General features: G+C 35.9%; 2 protein-coding genes and 2 pseudogenes across 2 annotated transcripts; 1 reads left to right on the top strand and 3 right to left on the bottom strand.

The window, feature by feature from the left end:
* Positions 1 to 376: 376 nt before the first annotated feature.
* On the top strand, positions 377 to 2,989 carry LOC114736040 (glycosyltransferase BC10-like; annotated as a pseudogene).
* Positions 2,990 to 3,709: 720 nt separating this feature from the next.
* On the bottom strand, positions 3,710 to 6,637 carry LOC114736034 (probable leucine-rich repeat receptor-like protein kinase At1g68400; annotated as a pseudogene).
* Positions 6,638 to 17,399: 10,762 nt separating this feature from the next.
* LOC114736035 (rust resistance kinase Lr10-like) lies at positions 17,400 to 18,455 on the bottom strand. The gene has a single exon (XM_028923818.1). It carries the CDS (start codon positions 18,453 to 18,455, stop codon positions 17,400 to 17,402), a length of 1,056 nt encoding a protein of 351 aa, XP_028779651.1.
* Positions 18,456 to 20,176: 1,721 nt separating this feature from the next.
* On the bottom strand, positions 20,177 to 20,962 carry LOC114736036 (LEAF RUST 10 DISEASE-RESISTANCE LOCUS RECEPTOR-LIKE PROTEIN KINASE-like 1.2). The gene has a single exon (XM_028923819.1). It carries the CDS (start codon positions 20,960 to 20,962, stop codon positions 20,177 to 20,179), a length of 786 nt encoding a protein of 261 aa, XP_028779652.1.
* Positions 20,963 to 24,576: the final 3,614 nt, after the last annotated feature.

Consider the following 24,576-nt stretch of genomic DNA (forward strand, 5'->3'; position numbering starts at 1 on the left):
ACTATTTGCGTGTGTTTTCTTGTAACCGAAACAACGAGGCATATAATCAAAGCCAACGAAACCGAGTTCTGGGTTGGCTAAAGTTTGATCTTTCTTAAGAATCTGTTGTTATTTCAGCAGATTAAAGCTGATATTCAAAGTGGGTATCGAAGATTATCATCGTCCTCACCTTCTTGAGGATTTGAATCTCTTTCTATCTCTCTGTTGGAATCCTTACTTCATATAGATTTGTTCTGTTTTCTTCTTTTATGACTTGATGAGCATAAAGATATCATATCAAGTATTGCTGATAAGATAATCTTTCGGAGCCTCTGCTAGATCGCAAATCATAGCACAAGAACAAAGGATTGATCTTCATTTTGCAGTTTTCTTTTGTTGGGGCAGAAATGAAGAGCCAAAACAATCAATACCCAGTACAATCATCAGTTTCAAAGCTTTTCAATGTTCACAACCACCGGGTTCGTCTTCTTCCCCACTTGCTCCTTCTGGGCTGTGGAATAACCCTAGGGATTATCATCAGCTTCTACCTTCAGAACTGCAACTTCAGTGTGGAGTTCACTCGGTTCTCAATCTCTTCATCCTCATCACCAAGGATATTAGCTCCCGTGCCAATATCTCAGAGACCACAACCAGAAATGCCTAATGTTCCTGCCTCTAAGTCTAACAGTAGTTCCTTGAAGGAGTATCTTAAGCCTCCTGTGGCCATGCACGACATGAACGATAAGGAGCTTCTATGGAGGGCTTCGATGTCTCCTAGGATCGCGGATTACCCTTTCCAACGTGTTCCTAAAGTCGCCTTCTTGTTCTTAACAAAAGGTCCTGTGCATTGGCTCCTCTGTGGGAGATGTTCTTCAAAGGACATGAAGGCTATTACTCAATCTATGTCCATTCAAACCCGTCTTACAATGGATCCGACCCCGAGAGCCCGGTGTTCCATGGCCGCAGAATTCCTAGCAAGGTCAGTTTGTTTCTCCTTCATTACTTTTATTTAATGATATGGTTAATAAATTGACTTGGACTTGGAAAATTAGCGATATGAGAATGTGAATGTCCTTTGTTTTGAAATGATGACTTTATTAAACCTATGTAAAACATAACTACGTCCTTATTTGTAGGCATACTAGCTAGTTGATTTTATCTATAAGTGGGAACAGAGTAGGAGAAAACCAGTGACGAGGCCATGAGAGTAGAGAAAGCAGAACAAAACAGAGGAAGACGCTAATGCTTTATATTATATTATAATCTCACATGAACACGATCATAGATTTAGTGTCCAGTTAAAGTCAATAATGACAACCGAAAACAATATTTTCAATAATGGCAGTCATCTGTACTATCTTTGCCTTAATCTGAATCACGACAATAAGCTTATATTCATTTTATTCGCATTTTTGAGTTCATTTTCCTTTTTTAATATTATTCACATCAGCTATGCATTTGTTTTATTGTATTCAAATTGTTCCTCTAATCTCTGTAATAGAACGAAGGAATAATCAAGAGGCTAAGAATAGGCTTAAGCAGAATAGATAACCCCGGGGGGGGGAGAAGAACAGAAAACAGAGAAGACAACAAAGGATTCATAATTTCATACAGGGTCATAAATTTACAGTCTATACGCAATTTACCCTTACACATTTAAAGTCAAGAAAATATAGCTATGGTCAAAATGGTAAGCTAGAAAGATATATGTATGCATGTATTTTTCAAGAAAGCAAATTCCATTTCGGTGGTCCAACATGCAATAGCAAGAAAAAAACAGAGGCCTATCCTCTTTGTGAACTGAACTTCTTCTGTTGATTAGTACGACAGTCACATTGATCATCACGTTCATCTCCATCAACTGGTCCTATCCCATATGCTACGTTTAATCTCATTAGATCTGCCTCAGAGCTGTGTGTCCCACGTGTATCTCCAAGCATGGTAGGTAGCTCGTGAGGCCAAAACAACAGCTTTTTGACCAAAACATTCCCAAGGTCGTCAACCTGCAATTCCTAACATAGGTTCCTAGGTTATATTTCATTTCCTTTTTGCATTTTGCCTCTAAAAGGAAATATTCCTATCCTGCGGCAAAACTCAGACATTTCAACGAAAGAGATACTTCAATTCCTTCGCTTATAGCTTGGACAATTTCTTCTTAAAAATATCATTATTTCGCATGTTTTTGTGGGACCTCTCCATAGCTACATGACGCTTTTATAATTAGTTAGTTCACCTAATAAGCTGGGCCTGGGTCAACCAAAATCAACACCGACTAACACTTTCATCTTCATCACTTGTGAAACAGAAAGTTCAATGGGGCAACGTCAACATGATCGAAGCTGAACGGCGGCGGCTGCTGGCGAACGCCCTCCTCGACATCTCCAACCAGCGATTCGTCCTCTTGTCGGAATCCTGCATTCCTCTGTTCAACTTCTCCACTGTCTACTCCTACCTCATCAACTCCAAGCAGAATTATGTCATGGCCTACGACGACCCTAGCTGGGTGGGTCGTGGCCGTTACCGTCCCAGGATGCTCCCACGTGTGTCCCTCCGACAATGGAGAAAAGGGTCACAATGGTTCGAAATGGACAGAAACCTGGCACTGGAGGTTGTGTCGGACAGAGTGTACTTCCCTCTGTTTCAGAAGTATTGTAATGGTGATTGTTACGCGGATGAGCATTACTTGCCTACGTTCGTGAGCATCAATTTCTACGAGGGGAATTCGAATAGGTCGTTGACTTGGGTTGACTGGTCCAAGGGTGGGCCCCATCCGACCCGGTTCTCGAGGGACGAGGTGACTCCTGGGTTGTTGGAGAGAGTTGAGGAACAAGAAGTGCAAGTATAATGGGGGTCATGAAACCAACGCGTGCTTCTTGTTTGCTAGAAAGTTCTCGCCTTCTAGTTTGCCAAGCTTCTCACTATTGCTCCTAGGGTTATGCATTTCTCAAATACTCATGGTCAACATCCGAATGCTTTCCATTGGAGCAATAATTTAAGAAAACTAAAGTGACCTGGGAGCGCTTCTTTGAAAGAAATCATTTGATTTATTCTTTCCGTCATTTCTTTTTCTTTTTCTTTCTCTTTCCGTCATTATTCTTCTTCTTCTCATCCCTTCCCTAGATGAGAAAAGAAAAAGAGATACAGGATGACGAGACATAAACCCGAATTTCTTGGAGCTGTTTGTAGTTCTTGCACTGAATTTCGTGTTTTTGTATAAAACCTCACAGGTGGATCTTGGAAGTGAATTTTAATGTGGTACTCTGGACCACTTGTCCTACTAATTAGACAATAAAAGTTAGATGCCAAAGCCATAAGGCAGAGCAAGAACTTCGAATTTCGAATATCTATTCCTTGCTTCTTTAATGGTTAGAAAAAAAAAAAGAAAACTTCACATTAAAGCTAGCAACTTTGCCTATCAATCTGGAGAATAGGAATAAATTCAAAACTGCTTTCCCCTTCTCACTCAAAAAAGAGAATACTTTATTCTGGTTGGGTCATGTAAGAATAAAAATCTGTTTTTGCTGATTCAAGACGTAACACTCTGTTTTTGTCCTAGAACCCTCTCCTCAGGAGAAAAGAATTAAAGGGGAAAAAAAAAAGAAGATATGAACTTAATTTTAGAGCTAATACAAAAAACTTTCATTTCGCATCGATTTGATTATCAGAATCCCATACAGGACAATGTGACTGATATTCAGAGAATGGTTGAAGAAAAGCTAACAGAGGAACTTCAGGAAGCATCTTCAGACACGGAAGGTGAATCGGACCCAGAGTCCAACGTGTCATGACTCGGCCCCACCTCGACCCACGAATCTCCTCGATCATCTTCACCACGTGGCTCATGCTGGGCCGTTGATCAGGCGCAGCGGCCGTACAGGACAGAGCAATCTGAAGCAGCCCCACCATCTCATCCTCAATATCCTTGTACCTCATCAGCTCAAGATCGAATACCTCCGCCGTCCATTCCTCCCTTACCACCGACTGTACCCACCTCGGAAGATCTACCATCGCACTGCCGCCGTACCCGCTGCCGTCCACGGAGGATGGGCACTTCCCGGTGAGAATCTCCAGTAGGACGACGCCAAAGGAGTACACGTCGGATTTTTGAGTGCATCTCCGTCCGTCGAGAGCCTCCGGGGCACGGTAGCCGTTAGATTTCGGAGTGGCGGTGGGGCCCGCAAAGATGGAGAGCCCGAAATCTGCCACGCGTGCATTTCCCGCCATGTCGAGGAGGATATTTGTGGATTTGACGTTACCGTGGGTGAGCTTAAGCGACTTGCATGAACTGTGAATAAAAGCCACTCCACGCGCCGCCCCGGCTGCTATTTTAAGCCTTGTGGTCCAGTCCAGTGGGGTACGGCCAGGCCCTCGGTTACCTGTCGGAAACGAAGTTAACAATTTAGCCATAAGTTTTGTATAATTCGAATTTGTCACTAGTTTCTTTTCTTTGGAAAACAGGGCAAGGGTTCAAATGGGTGTGGTGGCTCCCTTGGCACTCTTTTTTGGTCATAATGCCTGGAAAATCTGGGACTAAAGATAAAAGCATAAGGACATGTTTCTGGAAAAGAACAAAAAGCAAAAGAAGATCTGGAAAAAGAAGACACTGATTAGGCTCCTGCGTTTTCAACAGTTGCTTTCGTCTGCAACAGTTTGCTCGTAAACGTACAGGAAAAATAGAATAGAAAAATGCCACTGCTTTCCTCAATCCTGGTACGCCGTGACAAGTTGGAAACAATCCATCATTCATAATCACATGGTCCAACTTCAATAATTAAAAAAGGAAGAAGCTCTAAATGGACCTATCTAAGCTACAGCTTTAATGCTTATAATCTCCATAGTACATCATCGTGACAGGGGAATGCAAAAATGAGCAGTTAAATCCTCAAACCGTGTTTTAGCTTCTGCGTAAATATTCTGGTCCAACTTTGATGTTCTAAAAAGTAGCCAAAGCACGACCTTCTAAAACTAACTAGATCCATTGCACCCTACAATTAGGGGTGTCTTACTCTGTCGTATTGGTGTTGGATATTTATTATTATTATTCAACCCAGTTTGGCCACGAAGATAGTAACAAGTGGGGCAAATTAAAAAGTAATGATTAACGATAATTTAATAGAGCTAGTAAGAACAAGAATCCTCTCAACTGGTCCTCACAACTATCATCGGCGTTCTTCATCTATGTCGGAATGATTTTTCTTGTTCACCAACTTTCTCAGCAGTCAAATTCATGATAAATACTAAAAGAGATAGTAATCATTGCAGTAAAATGAAATTGACGTACCATGAAGAAGCCAGAACAAGCTTCCATTGGGCATGTAATCAGATACCAGCAACTTCTCGTCTCTGGCAAAATAGTAAGCTCTCAAATTAACGATGTTTGGATGCCTCAATCTTCCCAGAATTTCCATTTGTTGCTCGAACTCTTTCTTCCCTCCAATCTGAGCTTCTTTGAGCCTCTTGACGGCGACGACACTTCCGTCATCCAGAACCGCCTTGTACGCCGTCCCGAACCCCCCTTTTCCCAGCATTTCCGCTGAAGCTCGAAGCAAATCCTCTAGCTCGAATTTCTTCACCCCTTCGAAGAAACCATTCGGCCCTCTCAAACCCCGATTGAACCGGATACGGACTCGATGAATACACGATTTTCTCGCTCTCCATTAGCTTCGAACCTTTTCCGTCCTTCAATTTCGCGGCGTAGTTTTGCCAGAAGTAGCAGTACAGCAGAAGGGAGACCACTGCGAGGACCACAATGTCGCCGAGAATAATGGCGATGAGAGCAATGGGGCTTATTTTTGCTGATGAATTGGATTTTCTGGGACGTGTTGCTTCGTTTGCAGGCATTGAGCTCGGTGTGGACGATATAGTTGGTGTTCTTGGGTTGCTTCGCGGCGTTAATGGCGACGCAATGGCTCCTTCAGATCCGGGTTTGCTGGGTTCGGCCACAAAGTTGGCACATTTCTGCATCGGAGCTCCGCAAAGAGACGGATTTAGAGCGAAACTCGATTCGGGGAAACCCGACAGTGATTTGGTATTTGGCCGGACAGTCGATTCCCGGAGACATTGAAGTCTTGAAGGTTAGGAAGGTTAAGACTAGGAATGTCGCCGGAGAGAAACGGTTCTCATTTAGACGGAGAGTGAGAATGTGGGTCAAATGGTTGACCGTCGCGGGAATCTCGCCGGACAAGTTATTGTGTGACAGATCAAGACGGTACAAGCGGAAAAAGCGACGAGACAGTCGCCGGAAAGCCACCGGAAAACTCATTGTAAGAGAGATACAAAAGTTTCAGGGCCGTGAAATTGGAAAGGCTAGGAATGGGACCGGAGAGGCGGTTTCGCTTCAGGCTCAAAACTCGAAGCTGAGTTAGATAAGTCAAATGTTCGAAAGAGCCTCGGAGATCGAGGTCTTCAAGAACGAGCCGCGAGACTCTGTCATGGAGGCAATATACGCCGGACCAAGAAGTACAAGGGTCAGTACTGGGGTTCCAAGTTGAGAGCTTGTTGGACGTATCTGAAGAAGTTTTAAACGCCATGAGAGCTTCCAAGTCTGGGATTTTGGAGCTCTGAACAAGAAGAAGAAGATGGAAAAGTGAAGAGAAGAAGGCAGCCAAGTAAAGGGGTGCCACCATTGTTGCAGTAGAGATGCAGAGACAGAGCAAGACGAAAATGGGGCTCGTGGAACGAATTAGAGAAGTAGGTTTGTCGTTTTGAACGATAAATGAGCGAGGCAGTTAGATGTAGAAGAACTATCTCATGGTAGTGACAATGTGTGTAATTAAATGAACGCGTAGGGTTTAATGGCGATAAAATAAATCCCTGACGAAATAGGATTTTTTCTGAGGAAAGCATTGATAAAATTAAAATTAAAAAAATTTCAACTTAACTCATGCAAATAATTAAATATTCCTCCTCTTTGCTTATAAAGTAAAATCTAATTTAAAAGTTAATGTTAGTTTATATATAAAATTTATTTTACATATTTATTAATTTTTTAAATTAATTTTAGAGAAAATGATAAAATAAAAAAGACTGAAATTTAGATATCTCAATTTAAGAAACAAGATTAGAAATCACATAAAGAAAAGTTATTTCCAAATGGGATATCCTAATTTCTGTGATTTCTAATCATTAGCTTTTCAAAATGGGATATCCTAATTTCAGCATTCTTTATAGGGTTAAGGTGCACACCAGCACCCCAAGTATTTTGTCGTGCAACCAGTGGCCTAAAGTATTTATGGTGCAATTTTACCCTCAAAATAATTAAAATGGTGCACCCGTATCCCATGCTAACAGATCTGTTAGTTTGACCGTTTAATTGATGAGTCAGCACAAGTTTGACCAGAAAATCTGACGTGGCATGTCTAATAAGCAGGTGATGTGGAAATTTTTTCGGGGTTAAAAGTGCATCCAGCACCCCAAGTATTTTTCAGGTGCACCCAGTGGCCTAAAGTAATTTATGTGTGTGAAATTTTGCCCTCAAATAATTAAAATTGTGCACCAATATCCCATGCTAACAGATCTGTTACTTTGACTGTAAAATTGATGAGTCAGCACAAGTTTGACTAAAATAATCTGACCTAACATGTCTAATAAGCAGGTGACGGTGACATGACTTTTCTTGTTAATTTCATTGTTTTGTCTGAATATTACTCTTCTGGTTTTATTTATAAGACACTTCCAGCATGTTTCACACAGACTAAGGAAAATCCTAAATTTCATTAACTCTCATTTAAATTTTAATAACTTCCAACTTATCCCTATTTAATATACATTATAACCTCATATAAACAAAGTCAATACATAATAAATGAGGTGTAAATTTATACATCCATACAAAAAATTTCTTTCAGTGTCTTATAAATAGGATCAAAAAATATCTTTCTCTCTACCCTATAATAGGACTAGAGGAGTATCTCTGAAAAAATTCTTACTTTGAAAAAAATTCCAAGAACCGAAAGAGCATTTTACTTAACAGATAAAACAAAGCAGTGGAAGACGAAAAAAATTCCACATCACCTGTTTATTAGACATGCCAAGTCAGATTATTTTGGTCAAACTTGTGCTGACTCATCAATTTCACAGTCAAAGTAAGAGATCTGTTAGCATAGGATACTGGTGTACCATTTTAATTACTTTGAGAGCAAAATTGCACCATAAATTACTTTAAGCCACTGGGTGTACCTGGAAAATACTTGGGGTGCTGGATGCACCTTAACCCAAAAAAAATTTCACATCACCTGCTTATTAGACATGCTACGTCAGATTTTCTGGTCAAACTTGTGCTGACTTATCAATTTAACGGTCAAACTAACAGATCTGGTAGCATGAGATATCGGTGAATCATTTTAATTACTTTGAGGGTAAAATTGCACCATAAATTACTTTAGGCCACTGGGTGCACCTGACAAAATACTTGGGGGTGCTGGGTGCACCTTAACCCTTCTTATATATGTCATTTTCCTTTAACTTTATGGATGCTCTCACAATAATAATTAAGTAATAGAAAGAGAAAATTTTTTTAAAAAAATAATTACAATATTTAAAAAAATCATATTAACTAATTTAATTATGTTTTTAACTTATTCAAATTAATTAATTAAATTTTATATTAAAAATACCGTTAAGTTTAGGAAACATGGCAAAAAAGAAGTTATAAATTCGTAAATACCAAATAAGAAATGTCAATTAAAATTTATTATTATTTACAAATTTAATATTATTAATTCCAAATAAAATATAGTACTAAACTTCATTTAAAATTTAGTAATTTTTAGTTTTTTTTTTCTTTTTTTTTGTTAATTTCTCTTAAATTTATTTATTATTTTTTGGGAAAAAAAAGTCAGCGGTTAAAGAAACAGAGACGGTACATGAGGACGTTGCTTATACGTGCGAATATATTAGCAGCTTTTGGGGCAGGACGTGCTGCATGTGAAAAGACGACGCCATCCTTCTAACCACGGCTAAGGGGCCTGCATCGATCGACGCAAGATCAAACCGGGATGCGCTCCCCCGCGCTCCACAGCCACGGACAATCATGAGGATCGCTTGATCTTTTTAAATTAAATTTTTTTATATGAAAAATATTTAAGTCAAATCAAATTGCACATATTGATCATCTCAGGTTTTTTAATCACATGTCTCTCAATATTTTTTTCATTGATATAAAAAATATAAAAAATTAATGTAAATATTGTGCTTTTTATATTTAAGTGTTTTAAAGATATAAATACAGGAATAAGTTTTCGTCAAGACAGGAATCCGTACAATCTTATTCATAAATTATTTTTAACATTCTTCATCATAATCAAAGAAAATTTTAAAATTTATTAACTTAGTCTAAAATTTAAAAAAAATTATACTTTTCTACGTCAATACTCCTCTAATATTTAATATAAGATCTATTTAACTAATTTGATTAGAATAAAAATTTAGGTAAGTTAATTAATTATAATTAATTAATTAGAAGAAATATTACATGTTTTTTTCTTCTAAAAAACCGTAATCATCATTTTTAATATTCTTCCTCTATTGTTTACTTAATTATAATTAATGGATTATTAATAGGCGTAATTTGAAAAAAAAACTGATAGATATGAAAATATGTCTTATATTTAAAACTAAGATTAACTCAATAATTAGGTTCTATATTAATAACTAGAAAAGTATTAAATAAGAAGAAAAGAAAAGGATGTAATAAATAATTAATGCGTTGCCATATTAAAAAAAAAAACTTTTTAGCTAAATTTAATTATTTTCAAAATGGATTATTATTTTGCTACGAGATTAATTGGGTTAAGCTCCTGATACTTTAAAGTTTAAAATCTTGCGAAAACAAAAATGTATTAAAAATAATTTCCAACTCGGCTTTTATGATTTTCTTTTTATTTTTCAAATAACTTTTCATCCTTTTTACCCAAGAAAACCTTTCATCATTTTCAACCAAGCTTGTATTATTTCTAACCTGTTTTTTCAGCAATTTCTCATTAACATCTTCTTTTAACTGTAATTATTACCCTTTTGAAGTCCTAAAGTGTCATTTCGTCGTCAATTATGAAGAATATGCTTTTTAGAAGGAATGACAGTAGTTTGGAAGATATAAAAGAAACATATCAATCAATCAATTGTGGGGTTGTATCAAAAAAAAAAAATCAATCAATTGTGGGGATTTCGGTCCAAAAAAAAATCAATTGTGGGGATATATAATATATTTGTTTTTTCTTGATAAGTCGGAAAACAATGTGGGGATATTATTTCTTGTAAATGGAATAGATGCCCAAAGCTTATGAGTCATGACAATTAAGTGCCAAATAATAAAATTCTCTGTTTTTTTTTTTACCAGCAATAAACTCCATCAACTCTTATCATGCACTATAACTCTCTATCATCCAAGTCAATTTAAGAAAAATTACCAATTCGTTTTCAGTTGAAGAGGGTCTTTGGTCTTTCATCCCTTTTCTTAAGCAAAAGAAATAGCTCATTACTCAAAGCAGTGAATGCAGTAAAGAAAGACCCAACTAAATGATTTTGAATATGATATTTATATTTTTCTAAAAAAATTAGATTAAATAATCTTAAAATGTTCACACATATTTTTAAGGATTAAAATCATTATCATAGTTCATGAGACGCATTACTATTTGTTTTTCCAAATATCTATAAGTTTTAAGGAAGTTATTATATTATTATTTAAAATCATCTATTTTAAAATCTCATAATTACTTTCTTAAAATTTAGTGCTAGTTCCATAAATTTTTATGTTAACTTTGATTTTTTAAAAATGATCATAATTTTCTCTATTTCTTAAGCTGGTAATAATTTGGAGCCAAATTTCTAGCTTGAAAGAGGCAAGTTTTCACCTTGCTTTCCTCAATCTTATGTCTTCTACTCTTTGGACAATTCTGAATATTCCTTGCCCCTAAAGAGAAAAACCCGTTTCTCAACAAACAGAAAACAGAGCTTCATCTGTCAATGCAAATGTTGAAATTTTTTATGCTTGATGATATATGAAAAGAAAGAGAAAATGCAAACATGTTTAGAGTTAAAGCATTGAAAAATGAAATTGCATATTACAGTTTTCAAAAGGAAAAGATTATAAAAACGTAAAACAGATAAAACACAGACCCATATATAACAAAAGGGAATCCTATAACTGCACAATCTCACATAGTTGAGATGTGGAATGAACAGGAGTTGTGAAGAAGAAAAGAAAACGGCTTAGGAGGTACTTGCAGGGTTTCCAAGCTTCCTTCCAACATCTCCACTACTTCACTCATTGCTGGTCTCATTGAAGGGTCAGTTTGTATGCACCATAAGCTCACCATTATCATTTTTCTCACCATTTCTTTTTCAGTATCATTCCTAATGCATCCCAATTCTAGTTCTTGATTCAGTTCAAGGCGCTTATAAATCCATTGTGGAACATAAATTTCACTGGAATGATCAACTTCAGCATTCATGTTCCTTCTTCCTCCAACCATTTCTAGAACCACCATTCCAAAACTGAAGACATCTGATTTGTGAGATACGTCGCCATAGTTTCTTGAAAATACTTCTGGAGCAATGTATCCTGCAGTACCCCTTGCTTCCAATATGGACACAATCCAATCTTTTATTGGCAGTATTTTAGCGAGTCCAAAATCTGAAATTTTCGGGCAAAACTCCTTATGAGTAGGATGTTATGAGGTTTTATGTCAAGGTGCAGGATTTTGGTCTTGTTACAACCTCTGTGTAAGTACTCTAATCCTCTAGCAACACCAACTGCAATATTATATAGAGTTTGACAGTCCAATTGGTGTTCAGCCATGCTGCAATCAGACTTCTCATATATGAATTTCTCGAGAGATCCATTAGACATAAACTCATAAACTAGAGCTCTTTTCGAATCTTGGAAACAAAAGCCTAAAAGGCTAACAATATTAACATGAGATGTCCGGCTGATACTTGCAACTTCATTAATGAATTCCTCATTCATACATTTTAACTGACTTAGCACTTTCACCGCAACAAGACGCCCATCTGGTAGCTTCCCTTTATATACAGTTCCAAATCCTCCTTTGCCTAATTTGGTTTTGAAACAGTCTGTGATTTTCGTTATCTCAGAGTAACTGTACTGTCTACAAGAGATTGGTCCATGTTGCTCCAGAGCGGCTTCAGTTATTTGACGGGTTGCATGTCTCTTCCTCCAAAAGAGATTGGATGAAGCAAGAGCAAGAAGCTTTCTTCTAGAGCAAAAGGCCAGGAACAATAGCACAGCAAGTCCCGCAGAAGAAGCCACTACAATAATTAAAAAGTGAAAATTTTGAAGAATGTCGGATAAAGATATGCCCCACAAGAAACAGCATGCATACGAAGGCTACCAATCATATTAAATAATCACTAATTTGACTTTTAGCCAAAGTAACAGCTTTTTTTAGTGCTACTTTCGGTTTTTAATGCAAAGCTAGTTGGTTAATTCAAATAGGTTAAAAGTTTGTTGAGTTTGTTATTTGTAATAATTAGGTGTTGTCTTTTCTAAAATACCCTGACTAATCATGTGTATTAGCTAGAACTACCATTTGATTGAACTTTTAACATGTGCAACTATTATAAGGGCTGCTTTGAAAAAAAAAAAGATAAATATAAGAGACAAGATAAATTTGAGTCTCATATTTAGGATCAAATCGAAATTCAAATTACTTTTTATATTAAGGATCAGAGGTAGTATTTATTTTCATCCTTCAATGAATAACGAAAGAAGCCTCAATAATAAGCCTGGTCTTTCATATTGTATTTATATTCCAATATAGTTAAAAGAAAATGAATATTAGATGGACATGAAGAGAAAGAAGAATAATGCAGAGGACGTGCATACTTCTAGAATCATCTACTCACATGCTATGGCAAATTACATGATTATTACTTTAACCTTATGCTCTAACACGAGTTGAAGTGAAAGGTAACAATAAACAGTTGAAGCAATTATATATACGCATTTAAACAGCTGAATCTTGACAATGCTGTTTTTGACAAATTGTTTTACCTGTTGTCCCAATGAGCACGGTTTTTCCAGTTTTCTCTGCGAGGAACAAACAAATTAAATAGAATAAGTTAAACCAGCACCAATAAGTAGAAAGCATACTTTGTGTGCTATTTCCTGCTTGACGAAAGAACAGTCTTATGTTGGTAAGAAAAAATACTATCCCTACTCCTTAATATAAAAGTTAGTTTGATATTTAATTTGATCCTAAATATAAGATCCCAATCCACATTATCTCTCATATTTATCTATTTTTTTCAAGGTAGTTTTTGTAGTAGTTGCACATGTTAAAAATTTTATCAAATGATAGTTCTAGCTAATACTCCTTTTGTAGTGTATATTACACTATAAAATAGATCTTATATTTAGGACCGGAGGAGTATACACAATTAGCAATGATATTTTAGAGAAGACAGTACGTATTTATTACAAATAACTACTTGTCTTAATCTATTCAAATTAATCAATTAGCTCTTGTATTACAGATTGGGGGTAGTACTTCTTTGGTTTATTGTTAAAATGCTAATAAAATATAAAGTATTTCAAATTTCAAGTAGCTATTATTATGAGTTTCAGAAATTCAAACCCAGAATACGGATATGCTAAAAAAAAAAAAAAGTCTTGAGTTGGAAAATAATAACGGACTATCAAGAGACCTCTAAGGTTTTCTGAGTAATATTTATGTTCTTGGTCACAATGTTTGTGAGCAGTTGTTTTCAAAAATTGAAATGTAAAAAACTGTTTCAAGCCGAGTTACAAGAATCATGCAGATCCACGTACCTCTGTCACAATAGAAGTTTCTATTGCTGTCAAGTCGACATTGGCCACCTATCTGGTTGTAACACTTATCACAAGCATCAGATAACTGTACTTCAATGACCATTTGAGCAGTTAAGAATGATAAAAGATCTTTGGTATGATTCTGGTGTTTACTTGGAAGCAGAACAACAGAGCAAGCTGAGAAAGATCTTTGGTAATGATCAAGAGGACGCTTGTTCAAGTGGTAATAATAGATATTATAGTTATGGCAGGCATGACTATAAACACTGGCAGGAGGGCTAATGTTGAGGCTGTGATCACATCTAAACAAGGTTATGCTATGTTTGATATGAAAAGAAACCAAAGGAGAGGCATGAGGAAAAGTGATATTCTTGTTGAAAATTTCACAAGTTTTGGATTTCAACCTCTGCTGCAGATCTAGATCAGTAACAGTAATAGAATTATCCTGCAGAATGATGCTTGTAAGCTTGAATGGCCTTCCATTCTTCTCCAGTTGAATCGTTTTATTCGAAGATGGATCATCGCAGCCATGTATCATCGTTAAGCCACAATCCTGTCTTTCTGCCTTTGTGAAAGGGAAATAGATCTTCCCAAGTTCTCCACAATCAAATGATCGAGGACACTTGTCATGGTTTCCATTTCCATGTCCAGCCAGAAATAGAAGCACCAGTTCAGAATACAAGAGGAAGCGAGACATGTAAAGTGGAATCATCCCAATTTGGTTTGCTTTTTCTTCAAGTTATAGCACTTTTTTGGACTGGTTCACCTGCAAGAAAAGCACGATATGAGAGGAAATTAAAGAAGAGAATATAAGAATAAAGGATATACTGATACATAAAGTAGAAATGTTACCAAAAGATGTGTGCAAAGAAACAATAAAGTGCTTTTGCTTATATAGCTGAGTTTAAGATTGTTTTGTTGACTTGGAAAAGGATTGCAAATACTAAGGAAACATGCAGGAAGGAGCCAGATGGTGGAATTCTAACTCCATGTTAGATCCACAGTCAACAGTGACTTGTAAAATACTTTCGAGGATGAAGCTGAAGAATTTTAAGCTTGGAGTCCATGTCTGTTTGTGCCGTTTATAGAAATTAAGAATACTTTCATATTTATTTATCACTTTTAATTTTGAATGAAGTTTATCTTCTGATGAATCAAATATTTAGTTGAGAATCCTCCAACTTTTATGCAAAGTTAATGTTGAGTTATACCTAGTCCACTTTTGTAGATTAAGCCACTATCCCAATATAAATGGGGATATTATGTGAATAACAAAATATATGAGTCCAGAAAAGAAGTATTACCTATATGATTTATATTATTTAATATTCAAATCCTAATAACTACATATATGTTTGAGGGAGTCAGTTTTGGAGTCTTGAAAAACTTCTCTCTCAGAAGGCCACTCCTCTCTTCCAACTGGTGTCATTTATTGTATAACAATGTAGTGTTTGTCTTATGATTGTACATTGCGTGGGCATATTGGATTATTCGTTGGACTCTAGGCATGCTCTGAAATACTTGAATTAATTTTATCGATTATATTGCTCCAGATTGGAATTATTCAATGTCAGTCTCTAAAGCAACTCGAACAAATTGAAGAAAACTATACTATTAAACAAACCTCTGTTTTTCAGAATTAGCCTCCCATTATTTAGTTGGGAAGATCGAACTCCCTTATCTTGATTCATTCACTGCGATATGCAAACATTTTCAAATTGAAAGCTTTTAACATTTCAAACTCGTCCATGTGATTGTTATTGAGAGTAACAATAGGCCACCTTACGAATTTAACAAAGGAAAAAATTAATCGTTTATATATGTAGTTTTGAGCTGGTCCATCTCTGAATTTTAATTTGCTTAACTTAATCCCTGAAGTTTCAGTCATTTAATAAAACTGCTCCCCACACCTTCCAAAAAAACATCTTAACTATGGTGTAACAAGTCATGGAATGTAGAAACTAACGATTAAATAGCGAAAATTGAGATATTGAGTTGCATTAGGTTGAACTTAAAGAACTATATGCTCTAAATGCCCATCTGGATTAGTTTAATTGATTAGAGGTTTTTCTACCTGTTTCTCTCGAAAAGGGAAATTATCCACACTCTTGTCCATATGAGAAGAGCGAAAGATGTCTAGATTATTTCTTTTTGACTTGCAAAATTCTGAGAAGATGCTTTCTAAACATCAGCTTATCTCATCAACAAATTACCCATTGCCGCTCTTCACCTCCTCAAGCTTTCCAGAACAAAAATCTTTGATTTTGCATGATATTAGAGTGCTCCAAACATAATGACGATAATTCAAGAACATGGAAAACTCCAAGAGCTGCTTGAATTCCTATCATTCCGAAGTCTGCGAAATGCGCTCGACCATTCATATTTATGAAATTACCATAAAACTACCATATATAATCACGTTATATTCTTGTTGAAAACATTGACGAGAATATCTGACAATTGCTCAGATGCAAAACTTGTTAAACTCGAAGAAAATACCTCAGCTTAGTTCTTGGTTTAGGTGACCCGTTAGTAGTTAATAATGCGATGCCGAATTGTTAAAAACATCCATGAACTAATTTTTAGACAACAGAACAGCACAAATACAAGAGACTTCATGTTTGTTTCGTTCTGAATTAAATCATAATACTATCTTCAAATTACGGTTCAGAACATATCATGATATTCTGAGATTAGTTTGTAAGTCGCTAAGCTATAAGAACCACAGGCATAGAATCAAAAGTGGGATTCAGCCAAAGAATTTCCTATATGTATTAAGAGACAACTGGCTCTTCAATATGATCAACACTTACATGCCTAGAATTATTTCTACAGCATACAGCAACATTCAATGATAAAATTCCGCGGTTCTGTAAAAGTGAGAAAACAAGTTAAAATATTTCATAGCATTGTGCTCAAGTCTTAACGAAGATATTTTGGAAGTTCATATGTATCTTAAAATCAAACATAGATTCAAGTTCCTCAAAATTGGTGCATTCATTCTGTTTGTTTGTCTCTGTTCCTGTAAATAAGAATGTAGAAATGATAAAAAGAAAGTGTATATCCAAAAAAGAAATGATGCAAGGTAGAAATATTGCCATAAGATGAACGCAAGAAAACACTGAAAATCTTTGGTTATTATAGCCGAGTCTAAGACTATTGTATGGATTTGGAAATGGACTGCAAAGATTGGGAAACAAGTTGCCATAGAAAAACATTTTTAAATAGAAAGCTTCGGTGAATTGCTGAACTTTTACATTTTCATACTTAAGACATCTCTGTTTGTCTGTTTCTCTTCTTAGCAGGCAACATTGATAGAATTTTTACAGTAAAGAGAGAGGTTAACATAATACAAGTCTAAAAGCATTGCCACGTTCTTGATGTCAGTATATGAGAGCTTCTACAGGCAAGCAGAGATCTAATTTGCAATTGATAACTTCAGAAAATAACAAGCATGCACAGAAAAGTTACCAAGCAATGATGTAAATTAACAGTCACCATTTTCTTGCTGTCTCAGTGCATTAGCAGGGTCTTATTAGAAAATAACAAGCACAAACAGAAACATAAACATATGGGTCTTGGAGTATCATGCCTTAATGAAACTGCCCCATAGGACAAAACCATGGAATCAGTGAGTTGATGAAGAGAAAGAGCATGGTGATCTTGAAGGAGATGATAAGTAAGGCTTAGGTGGGACCTGCAAGGTCCCAACTCTGCCCTCAAGCATCTCCACCACTTTATTCATCACTGGACGGTTTGAAGGGTTAGTTTGTATGCACCATAAGCTTGTTATAACCATCTGTCTTATCCTCTCTTGGTCAGTTTCATTTCTAATGCTCCTCAGTGCAAGGTCTTCATTGAATTCTAGACGCTTGTAAATCCAATGAGGAAAATATATTTCACTAGTATTGTTAACATTGACATTAACATTCCTTCTTCCTCCAATCATTTCTAAAACCATCATCCCAAAACTATAAACATCTGATTTGTGAGAGACGACACCAAAATTTCTAGAAAATACCTCAGGAGCAATATATCCGATAGTTCCTCTGGCACCCCACATGGATACAGCACTTTCATTTCTAGGACATATTTTTGCTAATCCAAAATCAGAGATCTTTGGGCAAAAGTTCTCATCCAACAAAATGTTGTGAGGTTTTATGTCAAAATGCAATATCCGAGCATTACATCCTCTGTGCAAATACTCTAGTCCTCGTGCAACACCCACTGCAATTTGATGCAATATTTCACAGCTCAATTGGAGGTTACCATTAAGGAGGTTGGCTTCATTTTCAAAGATGAACTTCTCTAACGATCCGTTAGCCATAAACTCATAAACAAGTGCCTTCTTTGGTCCTTCAAAACAAAGTCCCAGAAGAGTGACAATGTTAACATGGGAAGTCTTGCTTATACTTGCTACCTCATTGAGGAATTCCTCCCCATTACTTTTTGTTTCATTCAAAACCTTCACAGCAACTAGACACTCATCATGTAACTTCCCTTTGAACACACTTCCATAGCCTCCTTGCCCTAATTTTTCTTGGAAACAATTGGTCATTTTCTTTATCTCAGAGTAGGTATATCTGTTTGTGGCAAGTGATTTGTGGCTCTTTAGAAAGGCCTCAAAATCTTGATGAGCTTGAGATTTGTTGTTCCAGAATATAGTGATTTTGTCAGAAAACATAGCCCTCTTAAGAAGTAGACTATAGGAACAAAAACTCCCATTATTGCAACTGCAGAAACTGTGATCAATAGGAGGTGAGATTATCCGAAATTTTGTAGCCGTTAATGACTAACATAAATACTGCTTAACTATCACATTGTTTCCGTAAGGATTCTTTCTTGTTTCAACTATGTTTATCATATATAAAAAGCTTACAGATTAACATCTCTCTCACTCTCTTCATGTTAAATTCTAATTTCATGATCAGTTTTAGTATATTTTCGGTCATCCATCATCGTGAGAACAGTTATGAGACCTCGGGGCTGATGTTTTCAGTTGATGCGATAATAATAATAAATTAATGTTAATCAAGTACAATGTATCACCTGTAGCGGCTATAACCACTGACCTCCGTGATTCCTTGCCAACTGAAAAAGGAAATTATAGTTAACACTTGACACACGCGGAGAATACTTACAAACTTGAAATTTAGGATCCTAAAAGCTAGGGCGAAGGAGAAAAGGAATAAGCTAGGAATCAGGATGAACCCAATTAAAATCTTAACGTTGGTTATAATTTATATTTAATTGTGCACCGAAAGATCCAAACGTCGACCCCTTAATGACGATGTTTTTTTCATTTTCTTTTTCGATAAACTACTTGTCAAGGTTAAAAGGAAAAAACAAAGAAAGAAAAAGGAGAGATCTCAATTTTATATATAAAGGGAAAATATACTTGCAGGTCCTTATAGTTTGATCAGATTTTGAATTAGGTTTTTATAATTTTATTTTATTTTTATTGAATCCTTATAGTTAATTTTGTTAAATTTATAAGTCCTTCTGTCACTAATGTTGCAAACATCATTAACTCATGCAAACATCATTAACTCACAATGGCAGAGGATGATCGGGTAGTGTGCTTCTCTCCCCTCTCCCAAGTTTATGTCTCTCTCTCTATCACCTTTCTCTCTCATCTGTTAAAGCTAACCATGATGAGCTCGATTACATGTAGAAGGAGTGAAGAAGGACTGCTTCTTTGACTGATCCTACTCTTCATCAACATGGGCACGCTGCTTCTATGCTGTTATAAGTTCAATTACGCCAAGACAGAGTATAGTGAGGATTGGCGTTCAGCATTGTACCCATCGCAATTTTTTTGGTGAACTCTTATGGCCACTTTCATTAGCACTGCCATTGTGGGTTAGCAGTGTTTGCAACATTAGTGATGGAAGGACTTGTGAATTTAACAAAATTAACTATAAAAATTCAATAAAAAAAATATAAGGACCTAATTCAAAATCTGATGAAACTATAAATATATTTTCCCATATATAAATCACTTTTAAATACATCATCGAAATAAAAAAAATATTTTATTTAAAAAACTTAAAATTGAGTAAGCTTTTAATTTTTGTCTTTAACTAATGTTTTTATTTAAAAAACTTAAAACTGAGTAAGAGTTTTTAATTTTTGTCTTTAATTAGTTTTATCAACCTGGAAAAAATAAAAGCATTCTCTCCCACTTTTTTTTTTTTTTAGGTTTTCTCTTCTTTTTCAACAAAAGGCATCTTTAGAAAACAAATACTATTAAGGGGGTGTTTGGAGAATATCAGAAGTGTTTCTGAAAAGTATTTTTGTGCAAATCGAGATAAAATTATTCACATATTTACTTCGTATACCGTAAAAATACTTTAAAAATCATGATTTTGATTCCATCCAAATACCCCTAAATATCACAAAAGATTAATCACTTTGTATCGTTACAGAGAGCAAACCTCCAGAAGAACATCTGGCAAGCTGATCGCTATTGCGGCAAAAGCACCTGAAGCCGTTAGCATCGAAGTCGAAGCCGCACGTCCCTCCACTGCTCTGGCATGCGTCGCACCCGCTCACCGTCCAATTCCTTTGCTTTAACAAGAATCCTCTTCTCAAAGCCTCTCTTATCCCTCCTTCCACATTCTCCACCACCGTCCTCATCGTCGACCCATCTCTGCAATTATCCTTCGCATACTTCAACTTCTTCTCCTCGTCATTCACCGCCATACCCAACACCCACCTCGTTCTGTTCCCTTCAAAGCAACCCAATACGTTTGCTTTCATCTCCTCCGCCAGCGACGGTAAGTCACAACCGAAGAACAGCAGCACCTCCTTCTGGTTCGGAGCCAAAGTAAACCTTATGCTGGTGGTGAGGTTGGTGGAGGGGGAGAAACAGTTCGTGGAATTGGAGAGTTGGAAGCTAGGGTTGGAGACCCGAAGAGAGTGATTATTGTAGAAAATTTCATCGACGATGTAAAAAGTATTGGAGAGATTGAGCACTGGGAAGCCATTGGAAGCACAGACAAGGCCGAAATGAGGCAATCCACAGGAGGGCTCTTGTTTACCTTTGATATGAAAGGGGAAGGTTATGTTTTGCCCATTTCCGCAGGTTTGGGGCTCGCAAGCTTGGAACCTTGGGTTCAAAGAACCCACAACATTTCCGAACAAGAACAGAAGGTTCAGAATGAACAACATGGAAACACGGGGTGACATTTCTCTGTCAGATGATACTTCTTTTCCTTCGAACTTCAATGGCTACTTAGCTTGGTGGAAGATTTATCTGTGTTTCTGTGCTTAGTGAGGGACCGTTAGTTACCACCAGAAGATTAAGCGGAGACTAAGAATAGTGGAGGACTTCATTGCAGTGAATGTTGACTTTAAAATGAAAAGCGAAGACTGGTCAAACGTGTTAGGAGGGGCTCAAACTTTTGAAAACTACGGGTAACAAAATTTTTGACAAGGAAATTAAATTTTGTTTCAACTGGATTGTTTTCTTGGTCATGTTTGAAATACATAGCTGCGTGCTGCAAAAATAGCGTCGTAATTGCATGGAATGATTATCAAATTAAATATGGACGCATGAAAAAATAAATATTTAACCATGCAGAATTCCTCTTCCTTACCTCTTGTTTAATTTGCTCAAAATCTTCAGAGCAATGGGACATTTTAGTATTATAAGAACAAAAACTCCTACTGTATATATTATACCTGCATAAGATGTTAATAAGATTAGAAGAGATGGGATTACGCAAAACCCTGGGCATTAATGAGTGGCATAGATACTGATTAGCTATCCGATTATTTCCATAGAAGTTAGTGTGTTTTTGTCAGCTGGACAGTGGCCTCCCTTCTGGTAGTGACACTCGTCACAATCATCAGATAATTGCACTTCAGTATCCATTTCACCGCATAAGAATGATGATGAAAAATCTGTGGTATATGTCAGGTTCTTACAAGGAAGCTGAAGAATTGAGCAATCAGGTAAAGATTCTCCTGCTGATGAACGACATTTGTACGCAGTAATGATGATTTTCCATTCTTCTGCAGTATAATCGTTTTAAATGAAAAAGGATCATCACAACCATATATATATGTATGTATAGTGATAAATCCAGTGTTACAAAGCAAAGGGAAGTGGAGACTCCCAGATTGTCCACACTTGTCATGCTTCCTACATTTCCATACCCAGCAAGAAAACTCTAATTATGATTGAACTGTCCTCCCATTATAAATCTCCTACTTGAACTTCTTCATACACAGTTGACTTGGTAAATGGCTGGCGATTTAAAAGCTTTGTTTATATATACTAATTTGTCAAGTCACGCGCATTTGTTAAATCTTCATTTTGAATATTTTTGAAGAATATTTTGAGTATATTTTGAAGAGTTATCAATTACTTTTAAGTGATTTCTAAGAGTTAATTTGAGAAATCAATTTGGGGCATTAATTGGGGGATTTTAGTGTGAGTATCATAGCTTTAAATCAAAATAGAAATCGTTTAGTTTAAGATATAAATAAGTAATAAAAAGTGGTTCTGAAACAAAAGAAAAATATATAAGTTATTCGTATTTTATTTTGTTTCTTCCATTTATTTTTATGAATTCCTTTTCTTTGACCTTTAGCATAGGTGACGTCATTTTCTTTAGGTGAGGAGAATGAAGTTTTTGAATTTGGAAGAGGCCGAGGCGCACCGTTTGGAGAAAGAAAAATTTGAATTTGACTTTGGGAATTTAAAACGGAACGACAGCGTTTCTAGGACGCGGCGTTCCTGGGGAAAGGTAGCAGCGAAGGGTTGAGAGAAAGAGGGGGATTCATAGAGAGAGGCGCGACTGGATATTCTACCTCCGGCGGTGACCGACGGGTTCTGCAGGAGGAGAAGGCCGACACTGTTCATCGTAAGGAGACTGGACGTCATCTTCTCTTGTTCTTTGGGTTCGACTGGTTCAGTGAGCGAGAGAGGGAGGAGGCAGACATTGGGAGAGGCCGAATCTGGTTCATCGACCGTGATCTTCTTCTTCATTAGAGTTAGGAGTCGACTGGTTTTGATCAGAGGAGCACGAGCTGCGATAGGAGCTTTAAACAGTGTTTTGTTTCCAATATTTCTTTCTATTTCTATCATGATTTTGAATCTGGAATTATTGTTCCTGACATGATTATATTTAAAATCATGTGTAGCTAATTTTTTTTTTTTACCCATGAACTTATTAATGGATTGAGCTGTTTTTACTGAATTGAGAATGTTTAGTGGTAAATTTTGGTTACTTAATTATTAATCGTGAATTTGCAAGTTAAAGTTTTTCTTAACAAATGAGATTTTAATTAAGTTCTTAGATTAAGTAATATGGGATTAGATGATAATCTAATTTGTAATCAGGATAGAAATATACCTAATTATCCCGTATAATTGTTGATGTGTGAGATCGAATTGTTTAGCCTCTTAAATAATTATGTGAGAGATTATATAATTAATTTAAGAGAGGGTTATAAGTAGAAACAGACACTTATAGCTAATTATACTCTAGATTAACCAAATTAATATCAAAATGAAAAAAGATTTAAAAAACTGGTAAGGAATTGGTGACTCTAAGTTGTCCTTTTAACATTTGTTTAAATTAATTTGATAAAATCTTGTTTTGTTTATTTTAATTTCTTTTCACTTAATTTTAATATTTGGTAGCATCACACGCGCATTTGTTAAGTCACACGAAGTTTTCCAATTCCCCTTTAAAAACTTCTGACACGCACTTGTTAAGTCAACGTCTTTGTTTTGGAGTCTTGTGACTTGTTCAACATTCCATTGAACAACAAAGAGAGTGAAACTTCTGTCTGTCACAACTTCAACTAGGAATTTCTTCTCATTTGTGAATTACCTCAAACTCCGATATTACTCGGCCCATGTTACAAATGTTACCCACATATGAGATGTAATAACAATAACTGTTAAAATTCACCGTACAACCAACTAACAGGATTGAGTACGTGTATAGCAAAAGCAGCTAATATTTCACAATGTGATAAATTAATGCTTAAATTTTTGTTAGGAGAACTGTTTATATTTAGTGTCTAATAATACTTTGAACATAATCATCTCTAATAAGATGATACTTGTACCTAGGAAAAAAAAACCATTTTACATACCATATGTAAAAAGTGTCTTCATTGTATATATCAAATGCCAGAACTAGTCATCTATATTAATAGTAAAAGTTGAAGCGTTAGTTGGAAATATTACCAAAAAAAATAGTTTGAAGTGATAGAGGATAAGTTGAAAAATCATAAAATAGGAAAATAAGCGGGAAAAAACCCAGTAAACTACTTAAAACTCTTAGTAACTCGATTAGAAATGCTTTGATTTATAAAACTTGAAATTTTAAAGCGGGTTATCTTTACTTTCCAACTGAATATCCACTATTCTCAACCCACATATGATATTTTCAATAGCCATTATATCATTTTATAGCAAACATTTAGTCTTTAGAGCTTAAAATTTTTCAATGGAGTTATTTTCCAACTGAATCTCTATGTATTCCCAACCTGCCTTTGAATTTTTTTTTAAAATATATTCAGCACCATACGCATGGTCCGCATGGCCCACAGTCGGAATGTAAAACTACAATTAAAGCATACGGTCATTGGAACTAAAAACCTACACTAACAATACTTGCAAAGTAGAAAATACTCATAATTTTAGTTTATTGTAAAAATTCAGTCCAAGTCTAGCTAGAGCGCAAACTTTTCCAACTAGATTACTTTTATTTTTCAACTAAATCTTTATGCATTCCAACCAACCTTTGACATAGCCAAAAAGACTAGTATAAGCGTGGAAC

This window comes from Neltuma alba, unplaced genomic scaffold (genome assembly GCF_004799145.2).
Source record: "Neltuma alba isolate B1F8T4 unplaced genomic scaffold, ASM479914v2 tig00013287_pilon, whole genome shotgun sequence".
Lineage (NCBI taxonomy): Eukaryota > Viridiplantae > Streptophyta > Magnoliopsida > Fabales > Fabaceae > Neltuma > Neltuma alba.

Excerpts from the sequence above, each read along its gene's own strand:
- LOC114736035 (XM_028923818.1), bottom strand. The coding sequence starts at position 18,455 with ATGTTTTCTGACAAAATCACTATATTCTGGAACAACAAATCTCAAGCT.
- LOC114736036 (XM_028923819.1), bottom strand. The coding sequence starts at position 20,962 with ATGTCACCCCGTGTTTCCATGTTGTTCATTCTGAACCTTCTGTTCTTG.